We start from the raw sequence: 24,662 nt of genomic DNA on the forward strand, positions 1-24,662 counted from the left end.
CTTCATCAGCGAAAACATCCACTGTCTCGCTTCTTTTACATTGTGGATAGACAAAGAAACACAACCTTAGCTTTGGTAAGAAAGTTGCTTAGTTTACGTAACTGTTTAAGAGAGGTTTCTGTGCTATTGTAGGTGAGAAAGGTGTCAGCTGTCTGCATGGTGATTAAAAAAACGACCACGGGAATAAATTCTTAGAAAAAGAAATCTCTAAATTCTAAGAAAAAAGTATTCCTAAATTCACCAACATTGCAAAAGAGAACATGACCAAGGTCCAGACAACCCACCCCTACCCTGTGTACACACGTTTAAGAAAATTAGTGGCGCCCAGAGACTTTCTTCTTTGGGTCTTTCACACAGAGAGAGCTAGAATAAGCCTTCTCCTGCCAGTGAGTGGGACTGCTGGAGCACACAGCAGCAGGGACTGGGCCATATGGCAAGAAGTACATTTTCTATTTCTCTCTCCTTCCAACAACATCTGGGACACATGGAAGAAGTAGCGCGAGTAGCAACCAAATGTCACACATAAACACTTCATGAGAAGTTAAGCCTCTTTCACTTGTTATTCCTAAAGCCTCATTCGCTTTAGGTGTTGTATAAAAAGGTTTTTTTTGGTTGTTAGGGACCTGACCCATTGCCTGTATTAGAAGGCAAGGAGGCATTTTTACTGTTAGGACCTGCTCAGTGGGCAGGTTTTGTATTCCACAGAGCATCATGGAGCTACTATAGCTAACCGCTATGCTAATAGATAAAGGCCTCCGAAATTTATGTATTCAGTAGTCACTATAAATATTCAGTTTGCCTCAATCTGCAGCTGGCATTTACTTCAACTGGAAAAACAACGAGGAGTTCCCAGAAGTGAAGGAGAACCTGGATATGGAAGTGAACCTTTGGTTTTCGCTTTGGCATCACTGTTGCTTTTGTAGATTGAAGGATTTGAAGACTAAGTTGACAGCCTGAGTTGTTACCCTCAAGTTACAGGCTACATGCTGCAAACCCCTCAGTACCACGAGTAGCAAATGGAGGGCTATATAAGAATACAGACAGTTGTCCACTTGATAGCTTCACTGTGTGGGTTTAGATCACATGCATATAAAGAACAAGTCAACAGACAGTTTTACTGTCTGGAGTGAAACAGGCCTGTTCATTGTCCTCACGTAATTTTGTTCTTTTAACAGTAAACAGATGTGCTATATGAATCAGGTCTTCAGAAAGGAACCATCCCTTCTAATAAAAAAATATCACTTCAATATCATGTTTAGACAGTGAAGGTCCTCAGCTACCACAGTATACAACTGTGCATGAATGTCACAATCCAGACATAAGCGTGGAGAGAGAGTTTTTAAAACACATCAATGAACTAAAACCAGAAGTTCGTAACTTTTTAGATAAAATTCTTGAGGGCTTATGCTCCCAAGTTATCTCAACGAAAGTTTCCTCTATTCTTATTATAGTTCATATCATATGAATTACTGATTTTTAAAGAGGGAAATATAGTCTAAGTAATCAGCATACACATAATGTTTTAATGTATGCGAGAGCTGTTTGCTAACAGACTTTGTTATAAAAAATACAGTCAATGAAATGTCAGATAGTGACCTCCATTTACTACTGCCTTTAATATCATCCTTCTGCTTTTGCGAAGGCAAATATGCATGGTAGGAAGCCCATTCCCTTGTCAACGTTTGTGAGATGTGTGAGCATAACTTTCCCTACATTGAGTTAAAAACAGAGCACTAAGTGCTTCCTTCTTAACCAAACACACCTATCACTCTGAAACTGTATGAGCTTTCTCTAAGCCACCACAGAGAAAGCTCTGTGAGTAATCACAACTTAATTTTGTATTCCAAACCCATCAAAAATTAGAATTAGAATCCCATACTATTTAGGTACCACTGTGAACTCTAGTAACTACAATATCTAACCAAAGATGCTACATTTTGTTTTAACTACTGATTTATCTGCATTGTTCTATATTCATATTCTAGTAATGTCAAAAGCTGACTCTTCCAATGCAGAAAATAACCATTTCCAATTTTTAAGTTTTCAGATTTGTTACTTTTCTTAACAAATAGGAGGATTTTCAATAAATAAATACATTTTTTCATCTATACTTTGATTTATTTTTCCTTATGTTAAGAAAGCCTTATAAAAGTTGAACATTTTTCAACAGTAAGCAATCATAACAGCTTACAATACAAGTAAAACTTATTTTTTCCCCAAAAATAACTGAAAGCACGTTATTTGATAGCCCATATATTAAATTCTTTTACTGTGTGCAAGACTGAAAAAACAAGTTATGAGATCAGAGCAATCACAATTTTACTACTTGGTTGTTCTTGTAACAAGAAACTGAAGAAATGAAAATGGAATTGCTGTAGAATTACAGTACATTACAATTCAGCTCCTAGTGCTTTTTTGGTTGGTTTTTTTTTTTTTTTTTGGTCATCTAGAAACAGCGAGCACAGAACAAGAAAAATGCAGTGACATGTTTTCTAAAGATCATCATTTCAAACTCCAGCTAATACACAATGGTAATACCTGTCAGTGTCTGTGGATGGCTGCTGGATTTCAATCCTTGGACATGTTATTCTTCTACTAGCTATAGGAACTTTGCTGTTTAGTCACAGACACAAGATCTGTTAGCATAACATAGATAAGCATGTCTACAAACAACTGAGATTTCTAGTACCAAGCAAACTTATATTTGAGTCATAAGTGTTGTAATGGAAAATGGGAAGGAGCAGTATGCTGCCAAATATCTAGAAAAACTGGTGACTGGCTATCTCACCAAACTACTCATCATCTATACCTATAAAAACACTTATATAATATTATGTGTTCCTATAACAAAAGTCAGAAATGCAATGCTCTTAGGTACTCTTGCAAAATAAACAAAAACAGGAAGCAAAGCAAGATATATTTGCTGCAGTATTATTCTATCTTGCTTTAGATATACGTAGTATATATATCTTTACACACGCACACACTCATATGTTCTACGCACATGCACATTACGCCATGGTGTATGTGATAACTGCAGGTATATCTACGTGACAGCCACAGGCATCACTAAGCTGTAACACTCCAGGATCTGAACTACTTTTCTACCAGCTGACTCAGCTGAGCAGAGGAAGCAGTGAGCTCGGCCGTGCTCCCGGGCACGCCGTGCTCTGCACAGCCACACTGTGCTCTGCACAGCCACGAGCAGCTGCTACAGCTACAGCAACTCTGGTGCTGACAGCCCGCTCAGGTACGTGTACAGGGCATTGCAGTCACTGTGGTGATTCTGTTCCAGGCATTTCTAATCATGCTAACACATGATAGCATGATACAATTATAAAAGTACCTCAAGAATGCACATATAGCTATGTCTGGAGAGATTTAGTCTCCAAAATATGTTTCATCATCAATAGATTGTATTGTTTAATTACAGAGTAGCCAAGCCCTACTTTAAGTAGACTGGATTGTTTCTTCAAGGTTCCCTCCAATCCAAATTAGTTTATGATTCAATGGATGCAGTCAGAGGTTTATGCTAGCTATTACAATCAAATATCAATAAAACCAGCAAGCAGTCTTGATCCTGAAAAAATTAAGGCTGAAATAATGTGCTGAAATATTTCATATCTTTTTTACCTATAAAATCAGACCAAATTAATTTTGTGCATTTTATAGGAACAGAAAAGCAACTTGTACATTTGAAGGGAAAATAGTAGAAGTAGGTAAGCAATTTCTTCTTCATAGAAGATTTTAACATTGAACCAAAAGAAGTGCTGAATACTTTTAAGAAAGAGGCTTCTTAACTTCCAGTTAACACTGCCAGTTGTCACAGATCTATTTGTAACTGCATTCAAATGAAAGCAAACACAGCTAATAATAATAATTTCTATTAATTAGTTAACTTTAGCTAGTTTAAGAACCAGTTTTCAGTATTTTACTCAAAGGTATTTTACTCCAGGCTACCATTTCCTTACAGAGAGGTGAACCAATGAATGCAAACAACATATATGTTGCCTTATGTCCTACCAATTTATTTAGCTTGCACTAACTTTATCATATTAACATTTATTAACATTTTTATTTTGTGCCTACAATATGAAATGTTTGGAGGCATTTCTTCACAACTAATTTAAAAGTCTGAGAGATTTTAGTAGATTTTTGCTATAGTGTTATATGTTATGTGTTTGTTTTTAAATTATTGTTTCTGGTAAATATGACACATTTTCACCTATATAGTCAGTTGCCTTTTACAGTATTTTGCCAACTACTTCCAACTTTCACCTTCTTTAACACAGACTCTCAATTGACATATATTAAAGAATCACACTGCAGGAACAAATATCTTCATGTGATGACTCACTGATTAGCACTCTAAAGCTGGGAACTCAAAATTCTCAGAGAGAGTTGAATTCCTCTCCCCCAGCTCAATTTTATAACCCAATATAGTGCTGCAGCTCACTCCATAATAATAATATAAATTCCAATAAAAATATTAGAAATATTCCAAAGTAGAAGTGTTTCGGTTTTATATTATAGTTTTATTAAACTTTTTTTCCCATTTTAGAATACAACATTTCACCCACTCAACTTGAATGTTGTATCATAATGGATGAGCAATGACAGGATTATCCAAATGTTTTAATCAGCATGTATTATTTCATGACTGAAGAGTAAGTGGTAAATAAGACAATGCATAGAGAATCTTGAGAGAGAAGCAATGAGAGAGAAGCATTTCCTAGTAGGGCACCAATGTTCAAATGCATTTCAACTGAGCACTTAAATTACAGGTTAATCAAGTAGATTAGTTGTAGGCTCAAAATTAAGCATGTACTTAAATATGGCCTTGTATAGTGCACAACTGAATTCAAAATTTGAAAAGTATTTGGCTCTTGGTGGTTTTGTGTTGTTTTTCATTGTTTGTTGTTTGGTGGGTGTGTTATTTTTTTCCTCAGATCTTAAATAAAACTTTATTTGCACAATGGCACATTGTATTTAGTTGGCCTCTTTTTTTTCAATAACCTTTTAAAAGACCACTAATATCACAAATGGTTTAATACTGCAAATACATATTTTTCTGTCTTCTTAACTTTTGGCAACAGAACTGTAATTCTGACTTCACTGAAGTCAAGAAGAGTTCTGCCTCTTGAGGAAGCCAGGATTGCAATCAGAACATTTCAAGATAAGCAGTTATGTGAGACTTTATTATCCATTCAGCTCTTATATTACAAATGAGAAAAATAGCATAATGTTTCTGTTAAAAGCATTATATAAATCCATTGATCTGAACAGACTCTGACCCATTTAAGTAGCTTTCATTCTTTTAAAGCATGTTCTATGCCTTGCAGTCTACCTAAGAGTCATATTGGTTCACAACAAATATTCTTATATTTTATTTCTTATTCCACAGTTTTATGGAGCAAAATTTAAATGGGGACAGAGACTACTAACAAATAAGATTCTTTTTCAAATTACAGTATTTTTTCCCCCTCATTTATTTGCATACATTAGCATCTATACAGTACTAAATATAAGACAAGTCAAGTAAAGAAGAACTATTTAATGGACCATCAAAAGCAAACACAGAAGTTTTGTTTACTCTAAGCACTTTCCAGCCTTCTTCAAATGCTCTCCACTTTCAGCATGCTTGTGCACCTTCCCAGAAGAACCGATATGCATGGCCTTTGCCATAAGCACAAATTAAGTATATACTTCAAACACCTAAAATTGAAGAGCCAGCAAGCAGTGGCCCACTGGCTTAAAAAGATAGGGAAGAAATATGGTCTCAAGTAAGTCTCTGTGGCTGCACTCATGGTGAGAAAATGACCCTTACAAACCTCTTCTCTCTAGAGAAGAGAGAAACTTGAAGGATTACTTTTTTTACCAGATATTTTTAGTTTCAAGTTGAGAAAGTCACTTATGTTCTCCTTCAGTCTTGGACTTTCTTAAACAGAATTCCTGTATTAGTCAACATATACACGACAAATATGAATCACAATTTTATCTAAATGGCGCTAGGACTGCAGGTGAACTGTGACTAATCCCTTATATATACATATCTATCTTCTATTTTCAACATATAATAAGATTTCATATGATTTGTTATATTCAGCTGAGTGTAGGCTAATAGCCTTCCAGTGATCTGTTTTAGATACAGAACTATTTCTCCAGAGAGATCTATTGACTTGTGTCACCACAAAAGAATAAAGAGAAACACAAAATTCAAAGTATCTTCAGTAATTAATTTACTAAAAAGTAATTAATTCAATATTAACACATAATTTACATGTTAGTAAGTATTTGTATAGAGAAAATTATAGCATTTGAGAAACCAAACTATAATATTATTTTGTATAATTTCACAACAAATGTTTTTGAGAGACTCTTGGTCTTCATCAAAGAAAAGTTCCTGGTAACTCTGCAGGAGTTTCACTTAAGAACTTCAGGATTTACCAGCATTTTGGACCCACACCATATATTTGTTTTGGTTAGATAAAATATTCCACTGGCATAGTCCAGTTCCTACTTAAAAGATAGGGAAGGGCAGAAAGAAGCAAGCTTTGTGCACATTAATAAAAGAAATAAGCAAAAATAAAGAAGCAAAATGTTGCAAGCTCAAGAAGAAAATGAGGGAGAAGCAGCAAAGTCAAAGAACTAACAGCAAAGAAAATCCATGTGCTCCCTTGATCAGGAGACAAGTGCAGCTGGGAAGAACTGAGGACTGTAAGGGACACAGCACCTTGCATGGGTTATGCATCTATCACACAGGAAGATAGATTAGACAGTTAGAACTGGGATTTCTTCTAAAACTAAAAGGTATTAGATCTCAAACACACATTCTGTGTCTGTGAATGCAGGCCGATATTATCAGTCAAAAGCCTTTTTTCATTAAAGTGGCCCTGAACAGCGAGAACACATTTTAAAAATAGTTCAAACTAATGTTCTTTTTCTATTTGTGACTAAATAAAACATCTTAATCGTGGAAAAAAGAGAAGCACATAAATTAGCCTCCGTTCTGAGCCAAGAAAGATAGGCATAAAGAAAAACACACTTATTAGGAATAACTTTGGCACAGTTAAAAATGAACTCTTATGATAAAGATTAGAAATACATTTTAGCTGTATCTGTAACACTACACTCTTTACTTACCCATAGTTTTCAGCTGAACCATTGACTACATGATCTGCCCATGAACTTGCACCATTGTACCACCTTTACAATGCAGTTAAAATAAAGAAGTGTTATAAAAAAACATGTATTACTAATAAAACTCTAATTCATATGACACAACCGCTTCTCAATAAAATTTAAAGCTTTTCAAGTGTGTCCAAATCTTTTTGTAAATTTTGTTCTTTCTCTTAGGTATGAAGAAAATCCTATCTTTTTAAATTGAAACCCAAGCAATTTCTGTTTATTTTTTCCTTATATAATTCTTACTACATTTCACCTTTATTCTTCTCAGCAGTCTAGTCATAAATTTCAGTTCCATAAAGACTAACTGTTCCCTTACCTTGACTTATACAAAGTCTTCATATTTTCAATTGTTATTGAGTTTGTGGAATAATTTAAAAATAATTGTGGAGATAGATATAGTATTAACAAAAATAATACTCTAAGTAGCACTTTTTTAAAATACTGCTTTTAACTTCAAGTATCTAACTTCTCAAAATTTATTTTTCTGTTTGATAGGGTGGTTAGTTTTTAGAGGTATTTAAGATGCAGAAGAAAACTCATCTCAGATCAAATAATGAAAACTAGTTACATTTTATACCTATATTTTTCTTCCACATACTGAACATGGGCTACCTAAACACCTGCAGCATCATTACAGTAAATCAGCTGAAGACAACATAGATGTAGAAATATTTTATCTTAAGTAGAACCATGGAGAAAATAAATAGACAAAAAAATCTGTTTTCATTCCAGAAACCAGGGGATAAACTCTTTCTGTGCTATTACTCCAATATGTTAAGAGTCCATGCAAATCATCTAAAATTTGGTTAAGGGATTTCAACAGGATCTCTACAGTTTCAGATTTTCAGGATCCTGCATGGGTAAAGCCTTGGAACTGCAATAGCTTCACTACTCAACTATTTCCGCATGACAGTGAGTGAGAAGCAAAGCAGGGATTTTCAGAAAAGATCAAGGGACCATCTTATTATCAACTTGACTTCAAATCTTCCCTTGTCTGTACTGAAAATCCTAGCCAAGGTCTGCAGAATTAACTTTTTAATGGCTTGAAGGGTTTTCATCAATCTGTTCTCAGGAATTATGGCAGGATGCATAAAGCATTTTTTGCATAACTCCGTATTTTCCAAAATTCTCAGATTTCCAAATCTGAAATTTTGCAATATGGTTACAAACTAAACGACCCCACATCTCATCATCATTAGGCTGAGGGAAGACTGTATGGAGTGCAGTATATGTTAATGTCACTCATCTGCTCTTGTTTCTTCTGTATCAAACTGGATGGCATGGGGAATGGCAATTTTTTTGCATGTAGACAGACAAATGACTGGATGAAAGTTACTTAAGTTTAATCTAATTTTAAATTAGATTTAAATTTTGTTTAACCAAAATTAGAATAAAGTTTGAAAATGACAGATATATCTTTACACTTGCCCTGATCATTCGCATCCTTAAAACTGAAGCCAGTCTCTTAAGTTGGCCATTATTTTAGATAAGATTCTTCTATAAAAGTATTGTGTTACAGACACCATAAATATATAAACACAGCTTTAAAATTTCAGTGCACTTTATTTTTTTTAATGACTGTATCTATTCATAGTAAGGAAATGAAAAGAAAATTTCTTGCCATTAGTTAGAAAATATTCTCTGCTTTCCTGCTCCTGTACTGTAGACAAAAATCAGATACTGACTCAAAAATGAACAGAGGAAAATAAAAGATCTAATTGTGCAAAAGGAGAAGAACATCAAATTGCTTCTTTCTGGACCTTGCCTAGCTCTTTAAACATGAAATGTTCTTATGAAACAACTATTTCCAGAGACACTCCAAAAGTTTTTAGATTATGTGTCAGATTTTAGTTATACGATGTTCACTGCAATGCACCATTTGCATACCAAAATTTAGGAGGAACAGTAGTACTTTTGGTACCAGCACAGCAAGCACCCAAAATCAATTTGAAGGCATTCTTTTAGTGATTTTTAAGCCAATACGGGCAGTAACATGTCAAAAGCTGAGGAGCTTCTTAAATGATTCAGGGTATTAAAGAATGAAATTAAGGATTCTAAATTGTCCTGTAATCACTCCTAGTGACTGAAAAGGTTAGTCATTAGTAATATGCTGCAGTTAAGTGGGGAAAAGACTTTCAATTGTACCTAGCTCTCCTCTGTTCTATTCAGTTTTCCTCCCACATCTAATGAATAAAAAATTTTCAAAAATTATGCTTAAAAATAATTCAATGTCAAGTTAATGAAGAGCTAAAAGAAAATGAGGTACTTAAAACTATGGAGATCAGTTGTTTCGTATTTAGAGAAATACTCCATAAAGTGCACTGTAAATTAAAATATAATTAGTCTAGGCCAATTAAAAATTTTAGACTACGCTTCAGAAAGAATGTATTACTCAACTTTATCTATTTTTACTATATAAATGAAAATACCTTTCAGGAGTATAGGTTGTGTCGTCATAATATGTATTAGGCACTCTTCTCTCCTGCCTAGTCCTCCTGAATATGGAATAAACAGCACAGATATTTCAGACATTTTAAAGGGTGCTTCTTTCATGATGTTTTACCTCACTGTACTAACAACATAGTGATGAACATAGATTACATCTATCTACAGTTCAGCAGTATCTCCTGAACATATATTTTCATATATATGTCATTTTACACTTCTACTTTTAAATTATATTCAGAAATAATTAACAATATATTAAGAACACTTGACCAATACAAACATATTTCATAAGAGTGAAAAATTACATCAATAGGAAAACTGTATTTGAGCAACTGAGAAATTTCACCAAAAAGAGCATATGGATGTTAGAAAATGTCTGAGTGGTAAAACGGAAGCCAGAAAACAAAATGGAACCAAAAGTTTGTTTCCTCAAGTGAAGCAACAGAAATTCTGCCTGAAATAAACCTTTCATCCAGCTTTTATTGCCTTCTAAACACTAACTTCACAGGCTAAATGAAAATAGCACATACGGTGGTGTCCTCAGTGACGAAGCTGAGCTCTGAGAAAGGTAAGTTGAGAAAGAACTTCGTTCAGTGATGTTTTCAGCAGATTTTTATTTCGGAGACACTACTAATATTTTAATTTTAAAACTAATCGGGATAAAAATCTTGAGAAAATTGCTCTGTCATTGAGATCATGAGTATGTCAGCCAATTTAAAATGGATGAAGGTGAAATTATGAAGTAATCTGTATAACTCAGTAGAATTGTGAACTGGGGCATATAAATAAAAGCATAAGTAAAGCTCTACATGTCCAGCCATAATGTCTTATATATGTTCAATCTGAGTAGTGCTACCGTGGTGATTATCACATTAAAGAATCAAGGAAAACTGGCTGGGGTTACTGAGCAGCAGGATGGTCTTGAGAAAGAGCAGGGTCCAAAGGGCACTGAAGTCACTGAAGCTGCACATGTGCCTGTTGTCTGCCTCAGGCATACGCCGGAGTATCTTGTCAAGTAGCCTCCACTTCTGTTGGGAGGGAAACAGTTGGACTTCTTCTAAAAAAACTATCACAAAGATAAAATGACTAGTGCCATAGCCTAAGAATGAACTCAGAAATTAAGGGTTTTGATAATGTTAATGTGTCCTAGAACTAATGAACTAAAGACTATCAAATCTGATAAGCAGTAGCTGATACAAATTTCAGCAAAAAAAGGTTAGAGACAATGAAGAAGTTAGTCTGTGGGGAAAAAGAAAAAGAAAAAAAAAAAAGGATAAAGACTACTAGAAGAGACCACAAGAGATAATGAGCTGGCTGTGAATACCTACAAGATAAGCAATGAAAGGAGCCATGAATAATAACAAAGGTAAGTAATTTTTACTGATGTACCTGTATGACATATTTGTCCACAGGACACCCACACTGGTGGATTCACAGTGACATACGATACAAAGTCCCAGATAACTCTTCCCTGAATGCTGGACTCTGCAGAACAATATTTGCTATTTTGATGAATAATGGAAACTGGAAACTTATTTCACATGCTTAATAAAGTGAAAGACAGGTAGAGAGGTGGCTGCTTGATATCAACAAGACATTGATTAAGTAGATGGAACTCAGAAGATGGGACTGACACTTTGACCTACAGAAATAATGTAATTTAGGGTAAGCATTAAACTGGGAAAATGTGTAAAGATAATGAGGAAATATTGTTTTAATAGTAGTTTTTCACATATTTCCAACAAAGTAAAATAAGGAAGAGGAAATGACTTCTTGTTTTTCAATGGATAAGGAGGAACTGGATAAAGATTATGCTTTAAATGGTCTTTAAATACACAGAGAATTGCTGCCAGAATATAGAAAGGCAAAAAGAGTAACAAACTAGGAAAAACTATAGTGGCTTTGAGGTACTCAGAGTAGTTCATATTTGGTAAGGTGACTCAAGCAACTTGAACACTAATTTTACCTGCAGGCAGCCTGCATTCAAGAGGACCGGAAAATCCAGGATTAGTTTCTAGATCCAAGGAATCTCAAGATACTGCTCTAAAACTGAGCTAGAGATATTCCACTTCATGTCAGATTTTCCTTTCTGACCCCCGGAGGAACTGGCTTGGAAAATATTTACTTCATCTCACTGCTTAAATTCCAGCTTTTTCATCTTTATGCAGTACTGTCACTTTTGCCATGTATTTTAATTTATTTTACTTTATTTTTGAGAAATTAATCTCTGTAGAAGCAAAGATTACATTTGCAAGTCAAGATCCTCAAACTAAGGCAATTTGATAAATAGTTCCAACTTTCTGCAATATCTGAACAGTCACAGATACAGCCAGCAATGTGAAATGGGTTCAGATAAACTAATGCACATGTGAGTATATAACTAAGGCAAAAAACAGTATACAAAAATTAACTACTGAACTATGAGCACATTTCATCACATATTTTCAGAAAACAAATGAAACATTCCTGTCCTTACTAAAGGTCTACCTGCAGACTGAACTTATTTACACACTTTCTTTATATCAGTTTTCATGTAGAACAGCATCTTTTGAAAACAAATGTTTAACCGAGTTCTAAAGATTATAATGTCTATTATATTATAGCTTTGGAGAATTTCTAAAAAGCAATATCTCTTTGGAAGGAATACTCCTATGATACTATAGAAGTTTCAGATTCTATTTTGTTTCTGCACACAAAAGTAGTTTTACACTTAGTAAAACTATGGTTATATATGATCTGAATCCAAAGCAAACCTTAAAGAACTTCTCAGGAACTCATATCCAGAAGGCAGCCATGAACTTAATATATCAAGAATTCTTTAGTTCCTACTGTGGAAAATTTTACACCGTCTGTCTTGCAGAGCAATAGTCATTCCAACATTTGTGATCTGAAGCCACCATGTTCTTTGTATTTGCTCACAGTTTATCAGATTTATATCCTTACTTCTATTCACACACAACCATATAGACTTTCTCCTGTTTTGCAATATTTTCTGAAAATGTCATAATCACAGTAGTACACAAGGATGTCTTTACTACACTTCTTAAAAGCCAGTGTGTTTCAAGCACAATTATTTCATAGAAATTATTATGGACTTAACTTCTCTCTGCCATATATTTCATACATGAATAGGAACTCTGATATTCTGCAATCATGTACAGGTATTGTGAATGTATACAAGTACTCATAAATTACAGAATAAGCACTATACAAAATAGGTTTATACCTTTAGTTTTCACTCTGTTTTTCACTTAAGAAACATATGAGGTTTCAGAAAGACTATTTCTGTATACTTTGAAGTAGATAAGCTTTTCCTCATTATTTCAAAGAGAATAATAAGTATTATAAGCCCTTGGAAAATTCCAGTAATATAAGTGTTATACAAAGACACTTACACATAATATCCATGTAACCTAATTTATCAACTGTCTTCTGTAAAGCTGTTCAGCTTCTCTTGGGATTTACCATAGCCCTGAGTAGTCAATTTTAGACACATACATACTCACAGATTATTATAAAAAATGTTCACTGTCTGTGTTGATCACTTTAAACACAGATCCCATTTGCAGTTTGGAAACCAAACACAGTACTGCCCAAGTATAAGTGGCAGAGATAACAATATGCTCCACATGAATTATACCTCTCATGATCATAGTAAGCACCCTCAGAATAGGTACGGCACATCTTACGGGAGCGAAGTAATCTGATTGCATCTTCACAAAACAGAGGATACATTGGGTGATCCTGGCTGCCAAAACATAAAGGGTGAGTACAACGAAAAGCAACACAAAGATGAAATGAGGACAAAACAACGTGAAAAGCAAGCAATGTCAGCAACAGAACAAAACACTAGGACAAAACTCAGCTGGAACTTTGGGGAATTTTGCAGAACTACTTTTAAAAATTAAGATATATTGGCCTGCAGCTGAGACTGTGAAAAAGGTATCACACTCTGGTTTTATCTATTGGAACCTTTAACACAGTCACGTATGTATGACATTCTTTATATGTAAATCACACTGATAGCAGGTATTTGTGGGTTTGGATTGCAATAATTTTCTCTATTGACTTTTAAAAAGACATTAGAATAATGTAAAGATTGCATCATCTTCCTGCACCACCAATTATAGACTGCTTGCAGTGAAAAAAAGTTTAAAAAGTTAAACATACAAAAAATTGTCTAGTGATTGTCTACATGCTATACTAAGAAAGCTAATGCTGACATTAACTCAACACTTCTAAGTTTTTTACCACTATACACAGACTAATAAAGCCAGAAGTAGACATGCAGGTACATAGAAGTACATGCATTATCCACACAGAGTCACACAGAGGAAAACATATACCTGGCATCTCTGTAATGGTGATCTGTGGATTGGGTGTACCGGGAACGAGGTAAAGTAACATAATGACTGAGTAGATGGCAGAAAGAAAAATAGAAATATGAGACAATAAGATGGGAAACGAATGATAGACATCACACAACAAAAGACATAAAATGTGATAATATAAGAGCTACAAAAGTGTAGCACTGAGTACTGAAATTATCAAAATTAGAAACAGTTCTAAAGGTAAAATTATATAGATGATTCACATATTTGTTCTGAGAAGCCTGCAGGAGACAACAGATTAAATGGATAGCTAAAATTTGGGATTTTCTACATTAGTTCAGTTAGGATGAAAAAATGTATAAATCTCTGTCCAAAAACAATATCAAGAAGCCAGATTGCCTGTTCCCTTCCTTGAAGGCAGTGGTAACTTCAGTATGAGTAATATCTATGGGAGGGGTTTACCTAATCTGTATGAAAGGCTACCACCATCGGGGAAACTGCCCTCACAAAGCTGCAGAGCTTTCCCATTTCTGAGTGTGTTTTCCTAATACTTATCCTATTGTGATAAAAGATTAATTCAGATGAAAGCCCTGTTATTATTTAAATAATAATTGAAGAGTTATCACATCTGTAACAGAATATGCCAAAAAACAAATGCATGCATTTCAAAATAATAAAATCAAGATATTTGTATTTTATTTGCATTTTGAAAATATGTCAAAATGTATATATTTTTATATACTTTTATTGGCTACAACACTAGATCTTTTCCAATTAGTAAAAAATACAAGAATGTTATTTCTCTTTTAGTATAAACATATGCACATGGTAGAGGAAAAATTGTTTTGAAAATAGCTTTTTTGTTCCAATTTACAAGGAATTATTACAATGCAAAGGAATCCCTGGTCTACAGCTCCTCTGAAGTTGGCATATTTTAAAGCAATGTCTAATCACAAAAGTCTGCATTGGATATGTAAACCGATTTCACCACCAAACCACAGGGTTACCCTTCACTTTTATCTATCACGTCTTAATTTGCTTAAAATTAATTACTTTATAGTAATCAAACACATTGTTACAGGTAGCTATACTACGTACTCTTATGATCTTTTCCCCATTTGCATGTGGATATTTATAAATATTACATATATCACACGATACATATAAATATTATTTATAAGCATATAATGTTAATTATAAAAAGTACAAGAGATCTTTGTGCTCACTTCTTGTCAAATAAATGCAAAAGCATAGTCACCACTATAAAAAGCTTCTAACTTAACTCCTGAATTATGCAATTTAAACTTTGCCACTTGTTACAAGAATGAGGAGCCATTCGGCAGGGCCCAGTTTGACATGGTATGCTGAAAATTTGAAGGTGAGGTCCTAAGAAAGACTAACAAATGAGAAGATAATCACAGAGCTACACTTCAGGCTGCAAAAAGAGTTAGGTTTCTAAAACTAACGCACAGACCCAAATACCAAAAGCGGTCTACCCGTAACAGTCTGGCAGTCAGCATGATGCCCAGAAGCATTAAAAAAATATTTCATTATGTTCTTCAAATTTGCTTTAGAATATATGCACACCTACAGGAAGAACAATTAAATAAAAATGTAGGAGGATACCCCACAGCAGCTATGATGTGTGATGATAGCAAGCAACCGCATACCAGCTTACACCATACAACATGGTGACATTCTCAGGCTATGCCCACATGAATGTGCCCTCGAATTTTTTACATGGAGCCCTGGAATTAACACCACAAAGCTCTTGCAAATACTACATTAGTATTAATAAGTAATTAAGTGCTTCCAGCTGGTAGATGACATTTTAAGAATTCACTTTCACTTCTCCTTTTATCTCCCAGTGAATTACTGACAAGTTTTCTTGATAGTCTTTCAAAAACATAAGACAGCAAATAAATATAATACAATCAACTAGTTTTTAAAAAGTAAAGCTTTAAACAAAACTACGATTTCAAGCTGAACGCATTGCAAAACATGGATTTTATGGGAATGCAACTGCCATTTGCAAGCAGCTTAACTTACTGTCCATAAGAAGGAACACCCAGACTGTTCCCTTCACTTACTTGTATGTGAAGAGAACATCATCAGTTAACGCTCTGATTAGGATTTGAGTCCTAACTACTTTTCAAATGCCCATTAAACTATTTTAAGTGCCCAACATCTGGTTTCAATGGTTTCAGGTTTTGTCCTAATACTTCTAGAAACTTAAGAGTTCTAGTGTTCTTCACAAGTTCTGAAACTTTTGCTTGTGAATGTATGGCAGGCAGTTCCACCTTTATTTTTATTTATTTTTTCTTAAAATCAGAATTTTGCTTGTCTCTATTGAGAAGTGAAGTAAGCCTTAGCTTACACTTTTCCTGATCCTCCGACAATACCAGATATTTATACTTTCCCATATTCTTTAGAGCCCATGTCACCCATGCTATCTAACTCATAATAGATAATAACACACTATAAAATGTTCTTATGAGTGTAATGCAAAAGGTGAGATTATGTCTGAATTAATTCAGAAGAAAAATCAGTTCCAAACATGAATTAACACAGTAACTTACTAGAGTACAAGGCATTAATAATAAAGCAAGAATATATAATCCAATAATGTTTGTACATTTTCATAATATCTCTAACTACAATATTAATTGTTATAGAGATATAATTCATGTAAGAAAGTGTCTCTCTGGAAAAGGTTTCTGTTGAAGAACAGTAAGATTTTTCATTAAAAATGCATGGCTGGTAAAAATAGAAAGGAAAGGTGCATGCCATATACATATGGAAGAGAGAATGCCTGAAGTTACATGTATGTACATTAGGAAGCAGCATATTTTTATGTGCTTTATGTACCTCAACATGCAGAACAAAAGGCTTAAATGCCATCTGTCTTCTGAGCAAACAGTCAGTACTCCACTATTTCTTTCTTTATTATTAATACTTATTTACTTTAAAATTACTTATTTATGTTTTTATAGATATGCTGACACCAAAAATGCCTATGACATACCTAATGCTCACTGTCCAAAATTGAAACATGCACAATTTTCATTTGGCTAATAGCCAGTCTAAACAAGATAAAATCATAATGAAAATAAACCATGAGGTAATAAATCCATTAAGACTTGCATCACCTAAATGGAAAAGAACTTCAGAAAAGTTCCAGATCTGTATCTAAAATAAACAAGTCTTGTGAGCCAGTCATGAAAACCATGATCTCATATGCAGGTGTAGATGGGAATGCTTGAAAAAACATGGAGAGATGGACAAGGTTTACATACAGCAGATTTTTAAAAAGACAAAATATCTCCACGATACTTTTTTTTTTTTTCCCATAACCTTCATTTAGATTTCTATAATTTTATCACACCTTCTTTATTTGCTACATTATAGTAGTCGATGGCAAAAGTATATTAAATGAGGGTATGGCAAAATGATAATACTAGTCTGTATCTTCACAGATTTCTGAAATATTACATATTTTCTTACAGATAACATAGATAGAAACTTACATTGAAATACCAAACTATTGGTTTTACAATATGATCATTAATGTACGCACACAGACACACATACATCCCACCCACCCCAACACTGGGGAAAATAGATTGCCACTGTCCTCACAAGAAGATTTCAGACACATAGGCAAGCATGATAACTTCCTTTTTTTAAAGAGAAGAGAAAATGATGACTTAAAATTTTCTGGTCGCTCACCTATTTGTCCATTTTCTTTCACCTTCCTAAAAATTCAATGAACCACTAGGGTAACAAAACAGAAATCAGTAATTCAGAGATCAACGATCGCCTAATTGGATGTACTTGGGATCCAGGACCAGGCCTGGTGTACCGGAGTGATCTCAGAAGCACACTTGACCCATCCATGGCAGACCTTTCTATTCTTCTTGTTGTGGAACCTGGAGTTTAACCTGGTTTTTACTTCCTGAGATATTTTACTCAATAGTAAAGATGAGGCATTAGAAGATAATATATTCAATTTTCATTCTCTGTGACCAGGTCCCACAATTTGATTAACATTGCAGCTTCCCTAACAAAGTGAGAAGCTGATTCCCAAGTATTTCTGTGAAAAAGATGAAGTACTGGAGTACTATTACATTCTGACGATCTTGTGCTTATTGGAATACCCATATATAATTCCAAATGCAAAACAAGACTTTCTGTTCCACTGTTAGAGCCTGCATTAATCAAACTCAGTCAACACAAGAAACTTCTACCATCGTATTACTGTTTATCTACTCTGATAGTCAGCTTTTTCCAGTATATTATCCGATTGTAATTTAAGTAATACATTGTATAATTGGCAACACTACTATCCTCCTCCATTTTTAGTAACACTCTTTTACACTTTTTCAACTGAAATAGCAAATAAAGTGTATGACAAGTATGAAAATATTGAAGAGTGAAAAAAAATGCTTTACTGGTATGAATTTGCCCTTAACCAAATCCTCCCAAACTTTTAAAGTTACAGTTTTCTGAAAATCTAGCAATATGAACAAAATGGGAATTAGTTTATTCAGATCACAGAGTAAGAAGCAAGTGGTTCTATGGGTCAATTAGTTGGAAATACAGGGGAAAAAGAGACATTGAAAGTGATAGAAGAGAGGGCTGGCGTGTGAAAATTAGCATAAGTACTGTAGGAAGAAATGAAGTAAAAACCAGGTGTGGGATCAAATTAGGATTGCAAGATTGAGTGCGGAATTGTTCAAGGGAAGAGGAGACTGGAACTCATAAAATGGTGTGGCTTCAGAGGAAAGATGTGCTATACTTCCTGTTGGCAGCTTACTCATTCCAACAAAGCAACTGCTACAACCAGTTACTTTTTCCAAACAAATGAGGCCAGTGATACAGTTCTAAAAGTTTAGATTCCCATCTGAACAAAGCAGGAGTTAACGTGCTCTGTGGTAGAATGTTTTCTATGTTGCTTCATAATCGCCTAAAAACTACATTAAAAAAATGTGAAGTCAGTCTCTCAGCTTTTAGAAAATGGTAAATGTTGTTCAAGAATAAAATATTAGTATATAGTTATATAAATGCCTGCTACATTTTATAGAAAAGATTAACAATACCTTTACTTAATAGTTTAGTTTTTTTAAAGGAGAGAATTAATTTTCTTTATACATAAACATCAACAGTTTTTCCACTGATGAGAGTATGGATGCTTTTTGCCACATCACTTGTACTGAAATGCCTGCTTTATCTCCTGGAATATATGATATCCTAGAAATATACCAAATTATTGGAACTGACAGTTTGAAGACATTAGCTGTGAAACTACAGCAATTGTGAGCAGAGAATTTGTGAACTGATACATAGTCAAGATGAATTTCAACAAGACAATCAGTATCATGTTATCACAGTGTTCCCCATAATGTATCTTAAGTCCTCACTGTAAAGGGCATAACACTAAAGTTTTTTATCAGAACTACATTATTTATTTATGTTAACGCTGGCATTTTGCATGTATATTTTATTCGGAGGAATTTATCTATGACTTTTTGTTGTTGTTTGTTTTTTTGTTCTGTTTGGTTGGTTGGTTTGGGGTATTTTCGTTTGTTTGGTTAGTTGTGTTGGTTGTTTTAAAATTTGGCTTGGAGGTTCTGAATCATGAGTCCTTTAAAGACAGAGCTATATTTGCAAGACTGCACTTCTTTTGCCATGGTCCCACTCCATCCCTGTGTTGGAGGTGCAGACATACAGAGGCACCAGGTGGGTGGTGCAGATAATTGTGCAATTTAACAGTGATTCCAATGTGAAGTAATGTGCACACTGTAAACAGCAGCTAAAGAGAAACATTCTTCTTTCAACCACCCTTCCTGCAAGGCTAGAACATGGCTGTGCACTAGGATTGTCATACCTTCAGTGGTGAAATCCATGGGGCTCATGACTGCGAGCCCCAGGAGAGGAACGTGTATTTGGCAACATTTTAAGTAAATGAAAAGCTGTTAATGGAAAGTGCAGGATAGTCTTGCCTACAGTAATCTCTACTGGTACACTCTCCAGTATATTTTTCTTGCAATTGTAGGTGTATATATACAAAATAATTTTGAAGTGCAATATGCTATTAATGCACACGGTAAAATTTTGAAAGGACAAAAAGAACTGCATTGATTGAGATTTAACTTGATGCATATCATTTTATAACATAGCTATAAGAAAATTTTCAGCAATACATTTATTTTACTTTACTGAGTATTTGAAAAAGCAAAGAAATAATGGCATTGCATACCCATATACAGGTATGTTATCCATATGACATACAAAGCTAAAAATTGAAAATATCTCAGAATTTCCACATAAAGCATCAGCTAATGTTTATACTCTACAATATCTTTGTATCTGTAATGTGCACTTTAATGATTGCACTGTAAAATATGAACTAAATAACAGATTATTACTTAATTACATATTATTCAGCTGTGTATTTAATAAAGAATATGAAAAACAAGTTAAATTTTCTGGTTTTCACTATGGTGCAATGTGTCAAAAACATCTTTTTGTAGTTTGACCTTATCTAGCACCTAGCTATTAAGTACGTTGGTTTAGAAGTCTGCTACTTCAGATAAAGCAACTCCTAGTGTGACATGATTTTTTGAAATGTAGAATATGTATTGGTTTTGGCCACATTTAATTTTCAGTTAAATAATGGAAGCTGATAATTAAATGGTACCTTATCTAACATGCAGCAGACTCATGGTAGTGAATTATTTGAGTCTTTGCTGGTTTGATTATAGTAAACAGAATATCTGACATGCATTTGGGCATTGATTTTAAGATATGTTTTTAAAAAAATACTTATTTCAAAATCATGAAACAAACAAAGTGTTCAGCAGAAAATCTGTATTGACATGTGCTGATGAAATCATGTCAACAATAGTGGTGTGATAGTCATGCTAGTCCTCGCACACTAAGATATCGTCTCTGAAGAGATTTAAACATAATCGAGAATATTTCTTTAAATAATCATGGCTATGACTGCCTCATTACTTTAACATAGTAGATAGCAATTTTAGTTCTTTACAATAGAAACTGTGCAATAGTCATGATGAATGGAGTTTAATTTGCTTTCTCTCTCTTGTTTCCTTGTAAGTACTTAGTAGAAAACCATTTCTGCTTTAGGAGTTTTCTCATACATTTCCACTGCAAGAGTTAGGCATCTTCTGAATGCTCTGGCCTACTGTATCTATGATGAATTCACCATTAGCAAGCTCATGCCTCAGGGAGAGCACATCTAGGCTAAAGAACATAGATTAATAGTTGCTGAATAGTATCCAAGCTGGTTAGAGCTGTGGGCATGAGTAGAATTTCCTTACACTGTCTTAGTGTTTGGTGTTAACTGTTGATATATATTTCAGAAATTAATACACAGAATTAGTTTTGGCATATATCTTGGTTTTGGAACTATGCTAAAGTTATAATTCACCTAATTACATCGATAGCTTAAATACGAAACTCTGAAGTCAAATCTGGCTGTTTCCAATTTTTTCTCTACAATTTGATCATTTCAGTTTCCCATTATAGATAAAAGATCTTATGGAACTTGGAATTACATTAGGTCATAAGCATTCATATTTCTTACCATTACAAATATAGGCTATTTCATAAAGAATGTGGACACTTGCAAAAAAACTCCTCACATTTTGACAAAATGAATTAGTACATCTATTTTAAATATATAGGTAAGAAATTAACTTGATTTCCCACTTTGAGTTACCAGTACACACAGTACATTTTTGACATTTTTGATAACAGACCAATAGATACAAATTTTAACTGTAACTTTACCCTGCCAGCTAAGATCAGTATGTGATTTGACAGCAACATTTGACATATTTAAAGGCCTGTTGTTTGAAATCAAAAGTATCTCAAATGAAATTTTTAAAAAGTCTTTCAGCTTTTTTTTTTTTAATAATTTGATTTTCACTTGTAACGATGCATTCAGTTTTGAAGGTATGTTTACATTGCTATTAGAGTCATTAGACATTTCTGTATGTGGTTTCAGCTAATTCCTTAGTGCCATATACCTTAGAGAACTTTATGTTGAATTATGTAGAGAAGGAAGGAATTTTCTTACTCATATTCTCAGTCATATTTTAACTGAGCATGTCTGAAGAAGGTACTTTTTCAAAGTCTCTTATTTTGCAAACAGCTCCAAGGGATAAATGGACCGCAGAAACAGCAAACCATCAGAGCCATGCGAAAGCAAAGTGTGGGTTTTTTCAGAGGTAAATGTGGAACAAAACAAGGATGACAAATAGAGAGATTATAAGCATATACAAAGGTACATTTTTTCCTCTTATCCAAACTGCCTCCAGTTCCAGCAGTTTTCAGTATCAATACCATTAAATAGTTCCTTTAGCACTTGTGTATGCACCATTTTTTTTTGTTATGTAACAGCATCACAAATACGAAGTAACAAAATCTGAAGTCTAATAATCTGTCAATTCATAAAACCACTGTCAAACTAAAAATTAATATAAAACCTGATAGTGGTTGGAAATAGTATTTTTCTATTATCTTCAGTGTTGCCTAAGACAAACAGGCTACAGAAACTGCATGTTGCAGTAGAGGCGTAACTAGTCACTAACCTGATTACACAGGGAACCACCCACCATGTACCAACACAAGAACCTCTGTATGTGTTTTGGAAAACACAGACAACATTTAAACCTATGTTCAGAGATTCAAAGTACACCTACCAAGCACATATCTCTTCATCTAAAGTGGTCATGTATAAATGCAATAACCTCATCACCAAAAACGTTCTGGTATTGTTTTTCTGACATGTTCTAAAAAATTAATTCTCTCTCTCTAGGTCAAGCCGGTCCAGTAAGGGTTATTTGACTGAAGTGATAGGGAAAGATTGTGGTGCTGCACTTCAGGCTGCCTTTCACTGCTATGCATTTATCTGGGAGACAGCAAGCAAACTCGCACAGTGAACAAACCCAGGGGTGTCAAACTCATTTTCACAGGGGGTCACATCAGCCTCACGGTTGCCTTCAAAGGGCCAAATGTAATTTTAGGACTGTATAAACGTGAAAATGAGTTTGACACCCCTGCATTAAGGCATATACAGGCTCTAAGGACCAGTTTAGATCTTATTTCAAGGATGACCAGTCTAAAATCCAACATAATATTATCTCAAAAGCATTCTGTATTTTTAAGGAAACAGTTCAGAAACCTTAAGATATTGTCTTCTGTACGAAAATAATAGCCTCATGAGCTAAAAATAGCATTCTTTTCTATAACATAAACAGAAATATCAAATAGTTTAATGTAAAAATGAGGCATGTCTATGATCTATTATACTTGTATACCATTAACATTCTCGATGATGAATACTTGATTCCTTTTCAATATCTTAATTTTTTTGCCCCTTTGACGTTTTTTGGCCAAATAAATTGTAAATCACTTGAATAGGTTTTTTGTGTGTTTTTTGTTGTTGATGTTGTTTGTTTTCTTTTGTTACTCCTTTTTCTAACTTACCTAACTAGGAACAATCAATTATCTTTTTTTTTTTTTTCTGAAGTATTTTATCTTACATTCCTTACAACCATTGTCCATCGCATTAATGTTCTTTTAAGACATGTTCACCTTTTCTGTTCATCATTGCTAGCAAAAAGTCACTGATTTCTTAAATTCTTTGTATTACAGTTAGCAACACCAATTTTGTGCTTTGATGTAATTTAAGAATAGCCTGCAATAACAATCTGTGAAGGTATTAACTTCAAATACTAGTCACACAGCACTCAATAAGATTATTAAATAAATCTGTATTACGCCTTGCCATATGTAATTATGAAATGGGACAATATGAAACAATCATAACTCTCTGATTATAATGTGCTGTTTTTCATCTTGGTGTACAAAAAGTGGGAAAAATTTCAAAATTAATGGTAAAAAATGTTTTTTCTTTTGATTTTCTCACCTGAAGACAATGAGGTGAGAAAGAACTTATCAATACTTTTTTTTTTTTTTAATGTCACAAAGGCTCTACCAAAATTAATCCAGGAAAATTAACTACATTAGCCACCTATTGCCTGCAATTCTTCCGTATATGATTAAAATTCATAAAGATTGCTACAGCTTTGCTCACTCTTTGGAAAACTGCATTAGGCAAAACAGTCTTGGTAAAATGTGCCTCTATACACAAAGACCCCAATTACATTGTAACACACGTTGCTGCAACTTTTGTTCTTGTTTTTTCTCACAGAAATTCTTCATGAAGTTGAGAAAAGGCAAACACAGTGCTAGAAGGTACTTTCGTTATGGCTGTGAATTGCACTGTATCCAACAGGAGAATTGCATTAACAATGAGCTGAAATTACCCATTTTTATGCCTCTTTATTCAGCAGCAAAAGTGACCCAATCTACTGTTAGATTTTTTTCAAGATATTGAGCACTTAAATAATGTATTAATATCATACATAAAAATATTTTTATAAAAAAGGACAACTAAGATATTTGTCTTTTATATTGCACAATTTCTCACAGGTTTTTCAGGTTCCCTCTTGGCAAAGATAAAAAAATTTGACAGTTTTGTGAGCCTTGCGCACACTGTAGATTTTTTAATGTATATCATGTAACCAGTGGATAAACACGTAAGGAAATGCTCATCTGTGGGAATAAGTAATTTTGCTATTTATTAAGGGAGTTACTGTGTTG

General features: G+C 34.0%; 1 protein-coding gene across 37 annotated transcripts in view; it reads right to left on the reverse strand.

The window, feature by feature from the left end:
• RIMS2 (regulating synaptic membrane exocytosis 2) overlaps positions 1-24,662 on the reverse strand; it is a 466,824-nt gene that overhangs the window by 138,584 nt on the left and 303,578 nt on the right. Inside the window, exons 18-19 of one of the 37 annotated variants that reach the window (XM_071803874.1) lie at positions 9,618-9,683; positions 7,144-7,206 (exon numbers count right to left, since the gene is read on the reverse strand). The exons of the other annotated variants lie outside the window; for them this stretch is intronic. Of the exons in view, the coding sequence (XP_071659975.1) occupies positions 7,144-7,206; positions 9,618-9,683 (129 nt within the window). The remainder of the gene's footprint in view (positions 1-7,143; positions 7,207-9,617; positions 9,684-24,662) is intronic. 37 annotated transcript variants of the gene reach the window in all.

The sequence above is a fragment of the Patagioenas fasciata genome, chromosome 2 (assembly GCF_037038585.1).
Source record: "Patagioenas fasciata isolate bPatFas1 chromosome 2, bPatFas1.hap1, whole genome shotgun sequence".
In the NCBI taxonomy this organism is placed as follows: Eukaryota; Metazoa; Chordata; class Aves; order Columbiformes; family Columbidae; genus Patagioenas; species Patagioenas fasciata.